Source organism: Phoenix dactylifera, chromosome 17, assembly GCF_051530095.1.
Source record: "Phoenix dactylifera cultivar Ajwa chromosome 17, Ajwa_hap1_PhDact_Kaust_v1.1, whole genome shotgun sequence".
NCBI lineage: Eukaryota > Viridiplantae > Streptophyta > Magnoliopsida > Arecales > Arecaceae > Phoenix > Phoenix dactylifera.
Genome location: NC_143206.1, coordinates 16443613 through 16463142, shown reverse-complemented (window position 1 = coordinate 16463142; position 19530 = coordinate 16443613). Strand labels below are relative to the sequence as shown.

At 38.3% G+C, this 19530-nt stretch overlaps 2 protein-coding genes and 1 non-coding gene across 5 annotated transcripts; all 3 read left to right on the top strand.

The window, feature by feature from the left end:
* Positions 1–1080: 1080 nt before the first annotated feature.
* On the top strand, positions 1081–8373 carry LOC103696555 (WEB family protein At2g38370-like). The gene is made up of 2 exons (XM_008778228.4): positions 1081–1461; positions 6674–8373. Exons 1-2 carry the CDS (start codon positions 1258–1260, stop codon positions 8168–8170), a joined length of 1701 nt encoding a protein of 566 aa, XP_008776450.1. The 5' UTR covers positions 1081–1257; the 3' UTR covers positions 8171–8373.
* Positions 8374–8764: 391 nt separating this feature from the next.
* Positions 8765–8846, top strand: TRNAS-UGA (transfer RNA serine (anticodon UGA)). Its single transcript has one exon. It is a non-coding gene; the product is annotated as a tRNA-Ser (tRNA).
* On the top strand, positions 8841–17840 carry LOC103699662 (uncharacterized). Of its 3 annotated transcripts, none has more exons than XM_089928068.1 (6): positions 8848–9007; positions 9514–9586; positions 10063–10158; positions 12818–13002; positions 17173–17232; positions 17464–17840. In XM_089928068.1, exons 3-6 carry the CDS (start codon positions 10068–10070, stop codon positions 17608–17610), a joined length of 483 nt encoding a protein of 160 aa, XP_089784194.1. In that variant the 5' UTR covers positions 8848–9007; positions 9514–9586; positions 10063–10067; the 3' UTR covers positions 17611–17840. The 3 variants fall into 3 exon arrangements, with proteins under 3 accessions (XP_089784195.1, XP_089784194.1, XP_089784196.1); XM_089928070.1 differs by lacking the exon at positions 8848–9007 and adding an exon at positions 13112–13309 and having other exon boundaries at positions 9049–9586; XM_089928069.1 differs by lacking the exon at positions 9514–9586 and having other exon boundaries at positions 8841–9007.
* Positions 17841–19530: the final 1690 nt, after the last annotated feature.

The window sequence follows — 19530 nt, the reverse complement described above, 5'->3', positions numbered from 1 at the left end:
AGAGGATCCATGTTTTAAGCTTAGCATGTGTTTTTCAAAAGATTTATGGAAACAGTGTCTTCGCATGTAAGGTAAAGCTACATACTCTTCTCAAAACCTACAGTGCTCGGAGCCTAATGTATTAGGCTAATATTTTTTCTGACTCTTTTGAAGCCTATTATATGTATGAGATAAATAGAACTTTCTATTAATATTATCTAAAAATAAATGAAAAAACATGTCTAAATAATAATCCACAACTCCACCTTTGTCTCGGTATTTCATATCGAATATGGATCAAATACTTGTTAAAAGCTCCTAAAATTTGAAGTCCAGAGGCCTAGTGCCATGAGGAGTGGTTTAAGCTTTGGCTAGTAGGGATAGCCAGAGATTTCCACTACATTGTATTGCTCCTCTCCAAACTAACCAAAAAAAAAAAAAAAAACACTCGGAATACATAGAGTTATTATGATATAGGTTTTACAATAAACAACACCATTATGTCAGTTTACCACATTCCCTCAATAAAAAATTAAAAATGTGATCACTCGCTTGAGATTTACTTTTTGTTTACAAAATGATGTTTATGTTAAATCCATAATCAAAAACATCAAACAACTTTAACGTTATCTTTCGTCTCTCCTTTTACAACTTTGTGAAAAGCTGGGTCGATCTCTTCCGCCTAGAGCCGTTGATATTCTATAATTGGGTCGGTCGACCGTTGGACCTCAAGGGCCCAAGTCAACGAGACCCGTTAATGGCATTCTTGATAATTATGTCATATCCTAAGGTTATTATTGTCATATTAGGTTTCTTGGCTGCACTCCGAATCGCCCAACGGTCTATCTCTTCTCCTCGCGATTCGAGTCGTCTCTCACGGTGGCCAAAGCAAAAGCTAACGGGCAGAACTCTGACACAAAGGACCTCTGTTATCGCCACGCTCTTTTCTCAAAAAATTTCCATTCTTTCTCAAATTGAAAGTATCGACATTGGAGAAAGAGAGAGAGAAAGACTGGTGTAGGAGTATAGATACTAAAATTGAGCGTGTAGGTATTAGCTTCCACGGCTACTTAAGGGCAATTGCGGAACGACAATTTTCCCTGAGAAATAAAAAATCAAATCCTTTTCCCTCTTTCTTTCCTTTTTCCGTTCTCCCTCTCGTTTCACTTCCACAGTCTCTCGACTCTCGCTCTCCCGAAATCGTTCTAGGGTTTCGATTTCTGCCAAACCCTGAAGAGGAGAAGAACTAGAAGGAAGAATAGAAGTGAAGGATCGGTCATGGAGGTAGTCATGGATTCGGCTTCGAGCGGCGCGGAGGCCACCGGGCCGCCAGGAACCCTAGTTTTGGACAAAGGTCCGGAGGCGGCGGGAAGGGCGGAGATCGACACCTCGGCGCCGTTCGAGTCGGTGAAAGAGGCTGTGGATCGATTCGGGGGCAGCGCCGTCTGGAAGTCGCAGCTCAAGCAGCTGTTTTCTCCCGAGGTTAGTCGATATGGAGTTCAAGATTCCTCTTTTTCTACTGTTCTTGTTTAATTGTTCGCTGTGTTAGGTTTTCTTCTCTATTTCTTGTTGCAATTTCTTAAGTCTTACTCTTTTTTTTTTCTGCTGCGTTTTCTTTACCTTATAAAAGTTCCTTTTCTTGCCTCCGTTTTCTGAATTTTGTTAACTGTTCAAGAAAAGGAAAAGGAATGATAGGTGAAAGATTCTGATAGATTTATGGGAAATGCATAGATAAACTGATATGTTTAATAGGTTGTTTCATTTGCCATCAAGATTTTTTTTTAGGAGTACCTTTAAAGCGTAATATCTTCATGCATTTAAGTTTTAGCTATTTTTGTTGGGAGAAACCTTTCTCGTTCAACCCGATTGCAGGTATCAGTTAGCAGTTGTATGTAAACTCTAAAGTATGCATTGCATACCAAATTTTAGATAAATAGATGTCTTATTCTTCTTGTTGTTTCTTCGCAGCACATCATTTATCTTTAGGCTTCATATGTAGCTAGCTCGTGCCAGTTATGCAGCTTGTATCTCCCTAAGCGTCAGCTTTTAGGAGTCATGGAATACTAGATGGTGAAGAGGTGCAGTTCCAAAATCGCCGGTTCTCTGTATGTTATGGAATGGTCGGTGATTACATGGGCCCCACCATCCACAATACATATATTTGCAGTGATTTAAAACTAGACCTTCCCAGTTTAACCTCGAACTGGAGAGGATCCGAACTAAATTACGTACACCTATTTGTTGCCCTTCAGCCCAAGAATGCATCAGCATAGTAAATAAAATATTTGTGTGGGTTACATAATATGTTTGATTGTCATGTTTTAGAAGTTCATAGGGAGTGGTGGATTTAGGGGTCCTTACATCATTCCTGTTCTTACACTTGTCACCTATGAATTATTGTCGATGTACTTTATTGAGTACTTGTGTTGATATTTATATGGATTCAGTGTATGATTACATGTGGGAGATGATTATTCATTGCACCTGCTGAGTGAATCAACAATTATCATTGTGGGCCTTATCTCTCTACTATTCTTGTTAAACCGAAATAAGCAAAGAGAAATGGTCAGCAGAGACAAATATGAAAAAAGAGCGGTCGTAGATTCAAGTAGGGATATATGAGCACATGACAGGTGTGGGATTGGATGAACAAACAAGGGGTAGCTTCATCATGGCCACAAAATAGTTTGTTATAATAATATTTCATAAGAGTGAAAATAATTGATTCAAGATAGTTGTTGATCATAGAATGGCGTGGAGCTTCAATCTTCCTCTTTTTTAATGAAGCATTGATTCCACAATTTTATAGAAATATCCTTAATTTATCCACATTCGGTTTATCAATTTAGAACAAAATTAAATAAAAGGTGAATATGCCCGTTGGTCATATACAAATATGTCAGCAATTAACCTTGTTTTGAGAATTTGCATATAAGCCCTCTCTATGTTTGATTAATTGCATACAAATAGACACATATTTTACATATTTGCAAATAAAAGACCTCCTTATTCTAGAAATTGTCCAATAGGACCCCGGTTAACTTTCCATTAGTGAAATTGAAATATTTATCATGTTTCTTTCCCTTCCACTCGTCAATCAACCCTTTGGAGCTTCTAACTTGTGAGCTGCATTGCTCCTCAACACTATTATCTTCAAATTTGAGATAGAATTAAGATCTAAATTCTAGTAATGATGTTGGTCAGAAAAATTAACGATAACGACAAGAATCTTACCATTTAGAACCTCTAAAGAGCCGATTGAGGGGCAGAATGGGAAAAACCTGATATATTCCATTATTAAGAAATTTGGGGGATATTTTTAGGATAAGAGAGGTCTTCATCTGCAAATATCCTAAAAACAAGTGTGCCAATAATGATGTGCAAACATTTTGTTTTCTCAAAATGCCCATATACTAGAATACTCTTATAATGTTTCATCTATTAAAATCCTTCTCATTACCCCTATCTCATAATACCTTTGTCAAAACCTCATGCAGAATTTCTATATAAGTGTTGCCAATAACAATGTGAAAACTTTTCCTATTCTTAGAATGCCCCTATCCTAGAATACTCTTATAATGTTTCAAAATTTATCTCAAAACATCCCCTTGAAACCTCCTCAATGCCCTTATCCCAAAATACCTTTCCAATGCAAAATATCTCTATTAATATTTAAGATATCTTGAACTTTCTAAACCTCTTCGTGAATATTGTTTTCCCACTTATAATGTTTCAAAATTTATCTCAAAACATCCCCATGAAACCTCCTCAATGCCCTTATCCCAAAATACCTTTCCAATGCAAAATATCTCTATTAATATTTAAGATATCTTGAACTTTCTAAACCTCTTCGAGAATATTGTTTTCCCACATGCTTGAAATGGGAGAGCTGCAAAAGAAGTGACATTGCCGCTCTGGACTCTTAAATTTTCCTAGGAATTACACTTTAAACAGTTATCAAAACAATTATATGTAAAGACAAATAATAAATAAAAATATTAAGAAACTTTTTTGCTCTTCCTTCCCTAGTCCCGTCAGCAATTTAAACATGTGCATCGAAAGGCTTCTTCTCAAGAAATGCATTATAAGCTTTATGATATAATGTAGATACTACTATCATCTACATTTAATTAGTTTCTCTTTTTTTTCACATACAATATTATATTTATCATCTATTATTCAAATTTAATTATTTGTATACTTTTAAAATTTTTAAGCATTTCAAATTTCAAACTCTCTCAAATTTTTAAGTATCAAATTCTTCCTAAACGTAATAAGGATACAAGCTCATGACAACGACAATCATGCATGACAATAAATGAGATTCACCAAATCAGCTTAATAAGGATACAACTCATGACAACAACAATCATGCACATCAATAAATGAGATTCATCAAATCAAATTGATGTGCATGATTGTCGTTGTCATGAGCTGTATCCTTATTAAGCTGATTTGGTGAATCTCATTTATTGATGTGCATGATTGTCGTTGTCATGAGCTATATCCTTATTATAAAGAAGATTATGAACATCTATTACTGTTACTCACATAGGAATATATACATGGGTATGGCTACAATCATGTCCTAAGATCAAGCTAACTGAGCTGTACAATAGTAAACACAGAGACAAAGATAACAATAAGCTGATTTGGTGAATCTCATTTATTGATGTGCATGATTGTCGTTGTTAATGAACTATATTCTTATTAAACTGATTTGGTGAATCTCATTTATTGATGTGCGCGTGATTGTCGTTGTTGTATCCTTATTAAGCTGATTTGGTGAATCTCATTTATTGATGTGCATGATTGTTGTTGTCATGAGTTACATCCTTATTAAGCTGATTTATTGAATCTCATTTATTGATGTGCATGATTGTCGTTGTCATGAGCTGTATCCTTATTAAAATGCCTAATTTGTGACTATGTCCCAAAATACTCTTATGAAGTCATGGGAGGAGCAGGCTAGGGTAGTCCTATAAAAGCAACATGAAAAATTGCTCAGATATCTACAAGTGAGGCATATTTGGATTGTGTTATAAATTATTTGGCTAAACCTATTGATGTTGAGAGGTGAAATTTCAGCTAACGGATCTTGGTTAATTAAATCTCTGACTACTACTGCTGCCCCTTGCTTTCTTAGGCAGAACACCTCTGACAAACACCAAAATATAAGCGATAATTAGTGGGCCAATGAAACCTCTCAAACAAAGGCTTCTATAGCTAGTTGGCCAAAATGTGGATCCTAAATTGCATGAGCAATAGGTCCCTCTTCCCTGTTCTTTCTTCAGCTTCAGTTATGGGAGAAGGAACTGAGAAGGAGGTACTGGTTTTATGATGGGATGGCTCAGATGTTCATTTCGATTTATTATGCACCTTAGCATCTAGCATAAAATAGACCTCTAAAATGAATTTTTTGCCTTTATAAAATAAAATTAATGATTAATATATTTTAATTTTAAATTAAAATTTTAATAAATTATCTTAAATTCAAAACTTTTAGCAGTTAGGCACATTTGCGCGTGCCTTGTTACTTGTAAAAGAGAAATCTTTATATGCAATTTATTGATAAAAGAAGGGTTGTACAAAAGCCCCCTCCTATGTTACCTTTGACCCTAATAACATGACTCGATAACAAGCAATCAAAATTGATTCTCAGTTACTGTACTTGCGAGGGTCTTTAAATCTGCTTTGAAGTGTATTTTGATGCCGAACATATCAATTTTAAGCTGAGAATTATACAATTTTGGTCTGGAATTTGGAGAAACGTCAATACATACAACACAAAAACATAAACTTAATTGCTTTCCTTATTTATCTGCCACTGATTTCATAATTTATACTTTGCCTATGCAAGCCCTTTAAATTGGAAAATATCTTTTTAATTGTTCATGATCCATCCATCGAAGTCTTAAAACATTTCTTCTTTCTTTCTGATTCTTGAACCAGATAGTGATAACCCATCCTTTTCTCTTTTGTCAACTAGTTTCCATTAGGAGACCAATTTGGAATATGTTGGATCAAAAGTTTTGCTTGCTGCAGAAAGTTGTGGAAGAAGTAGTTACAAAGTGTAAACAGAAGGCCTCAGCTAACCTAACCTACTTCACTGTGGCTTCCTGTCCAATAGTAATTCCTCCAGAATGATTTCTTATAATCATTAAATTCCATACGCTTCTTTGGTTCCTCTATCTCCTTTTCAAGCTCATCAACTTAAATCTAATTATAATTGTCAGAGTTGTCTCGTGCCTATGCACATATCTTGGCCATATAACTGTTTTCTTTTGTTATATTCTAAATCAGTGGTGCCCCCAACTTCCATACTGTATTTATTTCAGATTCCATATTTCCAATTTTACAACACACATTTTAGTGTTCTCACTTCTGTTATGCTCAAAATTCAGAAACTGTATTGTCATTTCCCCCCTTTAAGTTGTACTAGTATTTTAGTGTTCTCACTTCTGATCATGCAACACTCTTAGAGGCACATTTCCATTTCATCCTTCTTCCTTTATTCCTAATTGAGCCACTATTATCTATCGTCATACATTGGCATAAATTGATCTGTTATTAAGAGTGTGGTTGCTTCTATAGTTTCATGTATGTACATTGTAACACATAGAAAGTGCATGAAATTTATGGCCTTCGTAGTAATGGATCTCTGACTTGAATATGGCACCTTTTTCTCTCTTAGAAACATGATTGCTGTGAGGATTTTGATGTTATAAAAGTGAAGGAACAGACTGCACAGTTAGAGAAGGATCTGATTTTGAAAGAAAGAGAAACACTAGATGTATTAAAAGAACTGGAAGTGACCAAAAAAATTGTGGAGGGTTTAAAATTGAGGTTACAGAAAGAGACCTTTGAAGATGCTAATGCCCTGGCTGTGAATTTTGATAGTACAAACGTGCATCCTGTTCCTGAAACTGAAGAGCAGGGTCCAATAAATCTCAGGAACCATGTGGAAATGGACGGTCCAACTATAGAAGCAAATCAATCTCCAGGGCTGATCTTAATGGAGCTGAATGTGGCGAAGGTGAACCTGAGCAGGAGAACAGGTGATCTGGCTGAACTTCAAGCTTCCATTGTATTACTCAACAGTAAAATAGAAGAGGAGAAAGTCTTGCTGGAGAAAACCCAAGAGAGTCTGACTGCTAATACTGCTAAAATTTCATCACTAGAAGAAGATCTGAATCAAACAACACTGAAGCTTCAAATGACCAACGATTTAGAAAGTAAAAGGCATGAGTATCCCTCAGATATTTCAAGGAAAATCAAACAAATGAATTCTGAGATAGAGCAGTTTAGGAGGATGGCTGAAGATAACAAGTCTGAAGTTTCGAAGCTGACCAAGGAGATTGAGCAGGCAAAAGCTAGCATCAAGACAGCTGAAATCCGATGGCTTGCAGCCAAGAAGATGGAAGAAGCAGCCAAAGCTGCAGAAGCTGTTGCTCTTGCTGAGATCAAAGCTCTCATGAGCAGTGATAACTCAACTGGAGACCTCCAAAATTCTTCTGCAGTAACTCTGTCAATTGAAGAGTATGTCAAGCTTACTCATAAAGCTCAAGAGGCTGATGAGATCTCAAGAAAGAGGATTGAAGCTGCGGTGCTTCAGATAGATGAAGCAAACCAATCTAAATCGGCTTTGCTGAAAAAAGTGGAGGAAGCAGCAGCAGAGGCCAAAACAGCTAAGAAGACACTAGAAAGGGCCTTAAAGAGGGTAGAGGCTGCAAACAGAGGGAAGCTTTCAGTTGAAGAGGCTCTTCGTAGATGGAGGTCCGAACATGGTCAGAAGAGACGCTCCATTCATAACTCCACAAAATTCAAGAACTACTACTCAGTTCACCATAGAAGAGACTCTCGCATGCTAGATGTCAATGGGTTGGATTTGGTTACTGATGGGTCGAAGAGTGCCCTAAGGCCACCATTGTCTATTGGGCAAATACTCAGCATGAAATTGATGGCTCCTGAGGAGCATGATACAGTTAAATGGAAGAGAACAACTGAAAAGCCAAAGGTTTCGCTGGGTCAAATGCTGAGCAAAAAGCAAGGTGTTTTGTCTCCCAAGATGGCTGAGGATGGATCTGCGCATAAGCAGTTCTCTACAAAGAGAAAGAAGTTTGGATTGGTGGGTTTCTCACTTCTCTTGACAAAGCCAAACAAGAAGAACAAGAAGAAAAGGCATTGTTAAAGAGTCCAAGGTAGCTGTGAGCTGAGGTTTTCTGCTGTTGTCCAGGGACATAGTCTACCTTTATATGAACTAGGGACATAGTCTCAATTATTTTTCTTTGTAATATGGATAGATGGTTGTGAAGTTGCTTCAGGTGTATAGTATTAGTGCAGCTGCAAGATTTCTTTTCCAGCTAAATTTAATTATCAGGCCATTTTGCAATCTGTGTTAAGGCTCGTGCTTGGCTTGAATTTGGGTTCCATTATTCCACAATGGCTTGCTCCATCTGGAAAGTAATGAGTTTGAGATTCACACACTTTTGACTTGATTAAGCTTGAAATATCAATATATAAGTAAATATGTTGTGTCTCACAATGCAAAATTTATGTTTTATGTAAAAGTGAGATGTGGTAAACAAAAACTCAGCAGGTGGTGGGTAGAAAACTGAGAAAGATTTCTATATCTTTCCATTATAAACCATGAATAAGAGCTAGGATGTACCCTCGCAGACCCAGTGGACCTCCCACACAAAATTGTTGCGTGAGGTTTTCGGTGTCATGAAGCGCGTGAAGTATGTTAGTAGAAAAGAGACTACGCGCGCCTTTAATTGTTGTCGTCGATATGTCCGAGTGGTTAAGGAGACAGACTTGAAATCTGTTGGGCTCTGCCCGCGCAGGTTCGAACCCTGCTGTCGACGTTTATATGTTTTTTTTTCCTAAAAGCTCCTCCAGCCGGTCACGCTTCCTTCTTTTTATCCAATCCCTACCCCATGGCAATGGCGGCCGCCTCCCTTCCCTTCCGTCGGAGGCTTTCGAGAGGAGGAGATCCGAAGTCCCCGCCCCTCTAATCCTAGCCTAGGTACGAATCGACATCGTTATAAGAATTAAGTTTCGTTGGAAAGATTTTGTTTTGGATGGTAAAGTCATCTTTTCTTTGGTTATCATATCTGTAATTTTAATGATCTGATGATCTTTTTTTTTTTTATCGGTAATGACCTATAGAAAGAGTCACCGGTGGCTGTCATCTTGGGGCGAAATTATTGTTTTTCCCAAATTCATTAAATTTGAGATGTTGATTTTGTTTTGAACGGGAAAGTGAAGTTTTGTTCTTATTGTGCTTCATCTCTTAAATTGTCTAAATGATGACTTCTCAGCAGTGAGGGAAGCTATCACCTTCATGATAGTGTCTGCAGGGAACTTTTGCACCTCTTATTCTTATGATGATGTTTTCGGATTGGACATCTTCAAGAACAAGTTTTACAATCCGAAACTAAAACCCCAAATACTAAGTTAGTTGGGGTGGTATCTGTAGCCATCTGTTTTTAATAGTAACTTTAATCTGATTCCATTTTGAAATTGTAATAGAGATTGCTGCCAAAGGATCAATCTTTAGGGATTTGGAGACCTGCCAAGATGTAACAAGATACAGCTTCCATAGGTAGACCTTTCGTAACTCTTAAAATTGGTTTTCTTATAGATTCATTGTACACCTAAATTTTGTCGCTATTGCATTGAAAAGTTATATAAATGGATCGTTGATTGCTGGAATTGTCAGTTTATTGGCGTTCAGGGCAAAGTAATGTTGCCTGTATTTCTGATGATCTTAAAAGATAGTTTTCATATAATTCTGGATGATTCTATTTTTGCAGTTGATGTTTGCATAACAATAAAGTTTAATGATGCCTTTAAAAGTGATTGCAAACTGAAGGACACATAGTTAACACCCTTCTGTTATTGGTTCAGTTTATGCCTACCTAAAAGCAAAAGAAGTTGGAATATTTGTGTTCACCAATCCAAGAATGATGTCCATGGATTATGTGACTGATGTAGAGATGATTTTGTTTTTGTTGTGGGAATGATTTTTTTTTTAACAGTCTAATGCGAGTAAATATGACTTCCATGTGTACTTGACAGGTATAATGGGTTTGAGAATGAGGTTCATGCTTCTTCTTATGCTGGCCAGCTCTGCCTGTACAAATGCTAGAGATTTGTTAACCTTGGATATCATGGGTATGTCATTAACAATCTTTCTTTATTATGTTTATCACATCCCCTTTGATCTGTATTTTTATATTCAATCTAACATTAAATGCTACAGGTCATTCAAGCATTTAAGTAATTGAGGTAACTAATATGAGTAATGAAATTATTTTCAGAATGAAGAATATTATAAGAAGATAAATATACATAGTCAAGGTAGTTCTTTCAGCTTCAATTTTCTTAGTATGAGTTGATTGAAACTATTTTTTGCTCTTTTCTTTTTCCTTTTTCTGCTTTTACTCTTTTCATGCAGATTTTGCTTGTGAAAAAAATTCCTTTTATCCATGCGTATATCTACTATTTAGTGGAAAATTTTGGATATAGATGTATATTTTATGGGATTTTGTCCTTAGATTGTAGAATATTATCAAAAGGTACATAACGATGTCATATAATTGTGGTACCATGTAACCTCACATATTTGCAGTACTACCAAAAATATTAGCAATTTTTTGACAAATAATAAAGGCAATTTGTTCAGGTTCTACTTATTTATGTACATTGCAGTTTGATGAGTATGAAGTTTTTCTGTTCTTCAAAACTCTAGTCTTTACCAATGTATTGTAGACAATTACATGATATTGAGGTAACTAGTTTGACTAATGAAGTTTTCATGGTAAAGTTTCGGATATTGTAAAATGGCGCTATATCAGTTTTTAGGTCTGGTCGGTGCCATTATTTTTCCCCACTAACCAATTACATTACGACCACAGAACATAATTCATCTTGCAAATTTATGCTAGAGGAACTTGATTTTTCTAGTTAACATAAAATGTTGAAGGTCATATTTCGAAGCTTATAAAGGGCCTTTATTAGACACAACAAGAGATTGACTTAAGACAGATAATCATTCTCTTTATCAATGATAAAATCACCTTATCTATTCAAACTTATATGAACTGCATTCAGAAAAGATAATAAGACACCAAACAATCTGGAAATATGGACTGAAATTAAGAACTATACGTTTCATACTCTAGTTACTTTAGTTGAATCAGCTTAATAGGCACCTTCAGCCTGGAATATCAAGAATTTCATAATGCGAATACTAGAAAATTTACATTTTTCTTGTTAGGAATGATGATTCCCTTATCTTTCCTGCAATATTAGGGATTGAAGCAGATAAGAAACCTAACATATAAATTAAAATAATCTAGTCTTTTTAGTCTATCATAGAATTTTGAATACCTCAACAAGGAAATTGAGGAATATTGATAATGTGTGTTTTGTGTAAAACTATCTCTGGACCCACTGCATTATGATTCAGTATTATACAGTTTGTCAACTAAATTGGAATGAGTTTTTTGGAGCTTGTTGCTGAGCATCTATTGTAGTCTATAATAAGACTTGAATTAGCAAGTCCATTAATACTTAAGCATCTAATTTTATGTAATTAAAGCAATGTTTTAAAACCTAGACCGCTCTTCGAACTGGAAAAGTGACCAGATCATGGGTTACTGGCTTAGTTGTCAGGTTAACCAAAATCAAACCATGATATTATCTTGACATAATAAATATGTATATTAATAATTATTATGTATTAATAATTATTTATATATAAAAAATTAATTAAAGTTAAAATATATATATATAAATAAAAATAAAATCCAAGTTTCATTAGCATTTTCCAGACATTTTTTAGTACTCTTTTTGGATCCATGAGCAGAGTGTCTACGAAGAATCCCGACTAAATTAATTTTTAAAAAAATCATTAAATTAAGTTGTGCTTTTCCTCCAACATGCTAAAATTGTCAATTGGGAACTTATTCATAGTAAACAAAGTTTATCGAGTTAAAGGTTAAAGATTTGACTATCTAATGAGACGAGTGGTGGGAAGTGGATGAAAGAATAAGAGAGACTGAAGAAATGAGAGAAAGATCGAGTGCAAAGAGGAGAAAGGGACATGGAGAGGGGCAAGCAGACAGTTTGCTACCAGCCTACTGTTCGGGTGCGATGCCAAGAGGGTTGGCAGCAAAGAGGTAGAGAGAGAGAGAGAGAGAGAATATGGTGCTACTCCTAGGCTCTGGTTGTTAAGGGGGCCGAAAGCAGAGAGGGAGGGGTATAGATGTGGGGTGGAGGGAAGAGGCTTGACAGGTGGATTGGTTGGTTGGTGGGTGGGGGGGGTGGGAGAGAGAGAGAGGGAGAGACTAAGAGGGAGTGGGAGAAGGGGGAGAGTCACAACGAGAGATGGGAAGCATGCCTAATTTCAAGTTCCATGGGAGTTACTGGTTGTCTTCCGCCTCCATCCTCCATCTTCATTCTAGAGGAAGAAGGCATTGTGCTCGTGCCAGTGAGAGAGCAATCAAGTCAAAAACCCAAACCTAATCCCCAATTGCAAACAGAGAGGCTGAGTTTTATGTATCTCAAAAACTAACCAGTTTGTTCAAACTTGGAGCGGTTCAAACAAATTGCTAGTTTAAGCATGGTTTGTTCTGGTTTTAATGATAGAGGTTAATTTTCCTCTCCTCACCAATTTTATGGGCATATCCGGATGAGAGCCTAACAGGTTGATGGTTCAACCAGTTGAACTGGCTGGTCCAGTCTGGTTTTTAAAATATTGAATTAGAGAATCCTTTAACTTGATATCCAGAAAAGTTGGTGATTCTTTTTGTATTTCCTGTTATGCCAGTGGATTACAAGATACAAAGTGAAAATAGAATGTCTGAATCAGTTGCAAGGAATCAAGAATTGTGCACACTATGTGAAGAATTTACTTCCCAGGCTATATACCATTTTGGTGAGAATAAGACCCAGGCTGAGATTATCAATACCCTTCATCAAGCATGTTCTCGTCTGCATTCTTTTGAAAAGCAGGTAAGCTCATCTTGTTTGGCCTATGTAAATTTGTAATCCAAATATCACTTTCTTTATCTTTTGAAATGGCGATGATGGTTTTGTGCTCTTAAACATATTTTCCTGGTAGTGTGTTTTGTTAGTAGACTATTGCGCACCTCTTTTCTTCATCGAGATTGCTACGATACACCCAGAGCAATTCTGTGAGAAGGTGAATTTCTGTAAAAAGACAATATTGATTCCTTTGCCAAAGCGTGATGATGCCTGCACAATCTGCCATCATGCTGTCGTGGAAATTCTTACCAAACTGAAAGATCCTGACATGCAGGTATGCTAGTACCCTTCTGGTCTATGCAGTTTAGGGCTGGAAGTGGGCTCGGGCCGGCCCGAAGCCCATCGGGCTGGGCCGCCTGCGGGCCGGGCTATGGGCTCGACCCAATGAATTTCGGGCCGGGCTCGGGCTGCAAACTTAAGCCCAATTTTATTTCGGGCCGGGCTCGGGTTTCCCATTGGCCCGGCCCGGGCCCGGACCAAGCCCGAGCCCAATGACAGCCCGAACCAAGCCCAAATTCACGGCCCGAATTGCATTTGGGACTAACCGGTTTAGGGCCCGAATTGCATAGGCGTCGCTGTTGGTGGTATTTAAACCCTCCGGCCGAGAGCCTAGGGTTTCAGAGCTCCCAGGGCTCCTGGCTAAATCCTACTCTCCCGTCTCCCTTCCCTTTGATTCTTTTCTTCTCCTCCTCCTCCTCCTCCTCCTCCTCCTCCTCCTCCTCCTGAAGCGCGATTTGTAGAGGGCCAGAGCTCGTCGTCGTCGTCGACCATCGTCTTCTTCGTCTAGGGTCCGGTGGAGGCGTGGAGGCTCGTCGTCGTCGGCTCTCAGGTTAGGGTCCCTACTTGATACTTCTGATTTTGCTGTTTTCCTGGGATGGTTAGGGCCTCCGGCGTGTGCTCTTCTCTCCCGCCAACGCCTCATACTCATACACCCCCTTTCCCCCCACCCCCACTCTCTCCGGCGTGTCCTCTTCTCTCCGCTTCACACCCTCGACGCTCAGCAGGACCAGAAACTCATGTTCGGCCCAGAAGGCGAACTTGGAGAGGGGGGAGGAGTGGTGCCAGCGGAAGAGGAGGCGGGCGGCGGAGGGGTGATGGTGGAAATGGTGGTTGTGGTGGGGTGGCTTCTCCATCTTGGACTTGCCCGGCGTGGAGGGAGAGCCGTCCATCATCAAATAATTACTTCCAGGCTTTCTGATTACTACTTTCAAGAAGAAGAAACTGGACAACAGAATCCTTGCTTGACTCCACCCCCTCCCCTTTTTTTATTTGTGGTTCGGCCCTTCCCTCACTCTCCTTCACGCGCCTTATTTAGTCTTCCATCCCTCTTCTCGGAGTTTCCGTTGTGTTTCTAATTAGGGATTTGGAAAGGGAGGGGATGGTTCCTTGTTCTTTGAAGAGAGGGGAGGGAAAGGTACTATTATTCATTGCTGGGTTGATCTTATTTATTCTATTGGAGATAAGCAGTCAGTTTCATTTCTATTTCCCTTTCTTGTTTTATAATTTTAATACCGAATATGCTGATTGCACATTTTAAATACCATGGCCATATGTAACTTAAAAATTAATTTTTGTACCTTAATATTTTGCCCCTTAATATTTTGTTGAGTTGTAGTGGCAAAATATTACACAGTGTAGGCTATCTGCTGATTGACCAATGCGTACATCTTTCATTTGGGGCTTCTGAAGCTGTCTATAATTTCCAGTCGGATAATTACTAATAAAAGCTTTCTTTTTGTTGATTTTGGTTGTGTCAAGTCATATTTTATCCATTTCTCATTAATAATCATTATGGAAAAGATGTCTCATGTAATCTGAAGTGTTGACTTTTTTTTTTTTGGTAAATTATTATCGCATGGGTTGTGAGAGTTTTAGTAGATTTAAGTTCAAAATGACAAGGAATTGTAAGAAGTTTGACAGTTCATATTGTTGGGTATGGGTGCACAACCTGCATCGGGAATTCTGGTGACCTTCATGAAACAGTATCTGCTGCAATCTCTGAGAATGGTAGTGTTTCTGTTATTGATCAACATAGTTCATTGTCTTCTCTTTGTTTGGTAGAACTTGTTCATGCATATGTAGTTCTGAAGTTGGTTGTGTATTTTCAGACATTGTTGCAGCAGCTGTTTTAGCTGGGAATAGAAATTTCGAGGGACGTGCTGGGGATCGGGCCGGGCTCGGGATCGGGCTGGCCCAAACGAGCTGGCCCAAACGGGCCGGCCCAGGTTAGGGCCCAACTGGGCCGGCCCAAATGGGCTCGGGCCGGGCTCGGGCCTTGTTCCTTAAAAATTTTTCGGGCCCCGGCCCGGCCCGAAGTCCGAAAAAAAAATTCGGGCCGGGCTTGGGTAGGGGTTTGGCCCGACCCGGCCCGGCCCGAAGTCCGAAAAAAAAATTCGGGCCGGGCTTGGGTAGGGGTTTGGCACCTCTTTTCTTCATCGAGATTGCTACGATACACCCAGAGCAATTCTGTGAGAAGGTGAATTTCTGTAAAAAGACAATATTGATTCCTTTGCCAAAGCGTGATGATGCCTGCACAATCTGCCATCATGCTGTCGTGGAAATTCTTACCAAACTGAAAGATCCTGACATGCAGGTATGCTAGTACCCTTCTGGTCTATGCAGTTTCATAACCAGGTTCTTGCTTGCATCTTATGCTAACAATGATCTCTGATATTCTGGTTGGGAGATTCTGAAAACAGTCATCTTCGAAGCATTAAATTTTCTGTTGTCTAGATAGTTGTTATATGTTCTTCACTGTTATCAAATTCACTACATGCTATTAAATGTGTAACTCTCTCTTACTTTGCAGCAATACACTTTCATATTTATTCATTTACGAAATTGATTCTACATGTCATGCAGTGGTCACTTAATGGTACATATACTTACCATAGAACGTTATGGTGCCATTTTTGCATCCATCAGTATAATTATATATAGTAACATACTGATAGATACTTAAGAGGAATTTGAAGATACAATGAAAAAAATGATCTTTTCTAATATAGACTATTCTGTGTGGCTTTGATGTAATAGCATATCCTATACAGCTTTATTGCAATGACTAGAAATGTTCCAAGCTTCAAAGTAGATTTTTATTTCTTATAAATACATATATTAGCTATAACCAACAAACAACAAGCCCAAGAATCTTGTGCGGTCGGCTCTAAAATTGACATTGAACCTTTCAAATGGGCGCCAAAGTACTTGCCTGAGAAGATCGGCCCAAGACATGGATTTTAAAGTCATTTAACTCTACCTCATTAATTGCTTTGGTTAAATTTATGTGACCAGAGAGCAACCCTCCAAAGTTCAAAGCGTTTATAGACAGATTCTAGACAGAGAGTGTAAAAGGCAAGGTTTCTAATGCAACCATCAATTGCCCAGGACTCAAATTTGGTTACACACTATTGTTTCTAAATACATCATATGCAATAAGTCCTGCATCTCAAATACATGCTTATTCTATAATAACATTGAGACTGGACATGGTACTATGTATTTCTACTGCAAACTACAAATTAACATTAAACTTGCATAAATTCGCATAAATGATAACATCTCTGGCATTACTTGCATTTCAAAGGACTTCACAGTTACAACTTCAATAATATTGTCTCTCATACATACCATTTTGTGTAAGGTATAATAGATTGCTTAGTGATATCAATTGATGGTAGGTCAATACTTGTTGATGCGTGATCTTTACCCAGTATCAGAATTGTATGGTGTTGGTGACGCCACAGTTTGTGATACGGAGTGACTAAGGACAATATAACTTGGCCATGTTTGAGTACTTTCATCTTTACTGGTTAACAGCAACGTTCTTAAGACTATTCCCCACCAAAATTGTACTTGACAGTTGTTCTCTGTTCCTCTTTTCAACTAACTTATGATGTGGTCACATCTTTTGCTATCGTAATTGATCTATGCAGCTTAGGTGACCTCTCATTTTTTCCTCGACCATGGCCTCTTTTGGAGTAGAAAGGATTTTATTGCTCTGCACAAGTTGTTAAGAAATACAGTTTGGCCTCTCAGGATTTCTTGCACTGAATTTATGGAGGCATAATTATTGCTTAAGCATAGACATTTATTGCTTAGCATGACCATCTATTTTCTTGGATGAAAAATCTGCAGCTTGAGATAATTGAGATGCTTTTGAAAGTGTGCAACAAGGTGGAGAATTTTGTGCAACAGGTAAGCAACATACTGCCTATCTGCTAGATGATCAAGTATTAAGTCACACAAGACCTGCAACCACCAAATACTTTTAAATAATGGTGGAATTCCTAGTAATCACTAGATAACTGGGGTGTTAAATTTGTAATTCAATTTATCCTGTAGGCTTTGCATTTTGAAAATTGAAGGTGGTGATGACCTTCGTTGTTCTCTTGTGATTTCATCTGTTTTTTTCATTTCCTTGTGCAGTGCAAGAGATTGGTCTTCGAATACGGTCCTCTAATCATGGTGAACCTTGAGAAGTTTCTCGAAACAACAGATGTCTGTGCTTTAATCCATGCATGCAAAGCTAGTCAAGAAGTGGTGGTGAGTTCAGAATTACTAGCTGTTGCTTGAAGCTATAGAAGTACAGTTACCCGAGCCCAAGAGGAGGCAGTACAAATTGAATTTGTAAAAGATTTGGGTTGGGAAAAGAAGTTGCTATAAAGTAACATTTTGCCCTCCCTATTGTTGTTAAGCCTGTAATTTTAAGGTTTGCATCTCCGTATTTTGCCATAGTTGCAAATTGCCTCTACCATTGGATTGTGACATTGTTGGTTAGATCTGTATATGCTATCGTTTGTCTACTTGATTGCAGCTTCTCCAACCCGGAAAAAACTTTGTTTCTTAGATGCACTTTCAAATGGTCACAGCATTGTCTTCTTGGCTTCCCGCAAGGTTACATCCCATCTTCCACCTTCAAATTTGAGTTTGATCCTCCCATCTTGAGGTTGTCCCAGGTATTATTTACCAGCACCTCCTTTTACTTGCCTCCGACACCACCCAAAACCATAAGAAAGTTCTGTGCTCTATTTCTCTCTCTGCTTCGAACTTATACCAAAGGTTTATAAGGCCTCTGTCCTATTCATCAGGCAATAGGCGTTTATAAGAAAAATAAGAACCAAAAACGTCTATTACTTTTTGTACGTACTTTTTGAAAATGATCAGAAAAAATATACTGGATTTTAAAATAAAATAAAATAACGGTAAATAATAAAAATATTAAAAGTAAACAATTAAAAAATAGTTTTTTTTTTGTTTTGCTTTTTCTTTATTGATCTTTTCACATTCTGTTCCTCGTATCATCTGATAGGTTTTCAAACAATGACCTTTGAATATTTGGAAAGTGTTTTCTTTGAGGAATATCCGAATTCTTTGAAGTTCTTTCCCGTGCTGTAAAAATCGAATTTCTTCCCATGATTGGCGGCGGAGGCTTCAGTCTCGCGTCTGCTGGCCGCCATCCATCCGTGGCCTTCTCTTGACTGGATCTCATCATAGATCTCATTAAAGAACACATATCCATTGGTAAGACCGCTAGAGATACGGTGGCCGCAAAGATCATCATCTTATGCAGAGTCGTGAAGCAGTAGTCTGCTACTCGGCCACTCAACGTCCCTCTCAAAGCACGAGGAACACGATAGTCTCCTGTCACACCCGGTACAACGGACAGGCCCACTGGAGACCACCTAAGCTTTCTTCCCGGACTTTGGAGACCTCTAAATGCTTCTTTGTTTTGTATGGCGACTCCAGCAGTCACCAAGTAGCAGACGCCAAGGGGATAATTAAGATAACACGACGCTTCCATGAGTTCATAATTATACGACCTTAATAATAAAAAAGGGAGGCACGGTCTCCTTCACTAGCTTTGTATGACCAGGCGTGTGAGGCGGCTAGCTCTCCTCTCTTTCTTTTTTTTCTTTTTTTAAAAAAAAAATTATTAGTAGAAAATGGTATTTAAATTGCTCTTAACTTGCCTAAGTCAGAAGCAACCAAATGATACAAGGAAGGAGGAACCTCCGCGATAGTAGTCCAAAAGAGCTCTCCAGAGTACCGAGCTACGTAGGAAGTGACCCAGTCTGCGACTCTGTTCGTATCTCGATACACATGCGATGCTTGGAAAGAGGCCAAACACCTAATCAGTTTGCGGGCCTCATGAATCAGTGGGTGGCCGTCTCCATATCGGTCCACTCCCCATATCCAATCGATCACCGTAGAGCACTACCAGAAAACACGCGTATAGTGACGGGAAATTAGTGACGGACCGTTATCAGTTACTATTTGTGACGGATTAGTGACCGACAGAAATTTGGTCACCGTGGTGTAAACTTAGTGACCGTTTAGTGACAGACCGGTCACAGAATGCGCGGGTAGGATGGGCGCCAAACCTTAGTGACCATCATAGTGACGGGGTATCTGTCAGCAATATGATAACCAAAATTGCAACCAGACAGTGACAAATGCAGCCGTCACAAATATAGTAACCCTAGTATTTATAAA

Bases quoted from the DNA above. Each gene is read 5' to 3' on its own strand.
- LOC103696555 (XM_008778228.4), top strand. From the start codon at position 1,258: ATGGAGGTAGTCATGGATTCGGCTTCGAGCGGCGCGGAGGCCACCGGG. The intron at 1,462-6,673 runs GTTAGTCGATAT...TTTCTCTCTTAG, and splicing joins AGCAGCTGTTTTCTCCCGAG to AAACATGATTGCTGTGAGGA.
- LOC103699662 (XM_089928070.1), top strand. From the start codon at position 10,068: ATGGGTTTGAGAATGAGGTTCATGCTTCTTCTTATGCTGGCCAGCTCT. The intron at 10,159-12,817 runs GTATGTCATTAA...CTGTTATGCCAG, and splicing joins GTTAACCTTGGATATCATGG to TGGATTACAAGATACAAAGT. The intron at 13,310-17,172 runs GTATGCTAGTAC...AAAAATCTGCAG, and splicing joins TGAAAGATCCTGACATGCAG to CTTGAGATAATTGAGATGCT.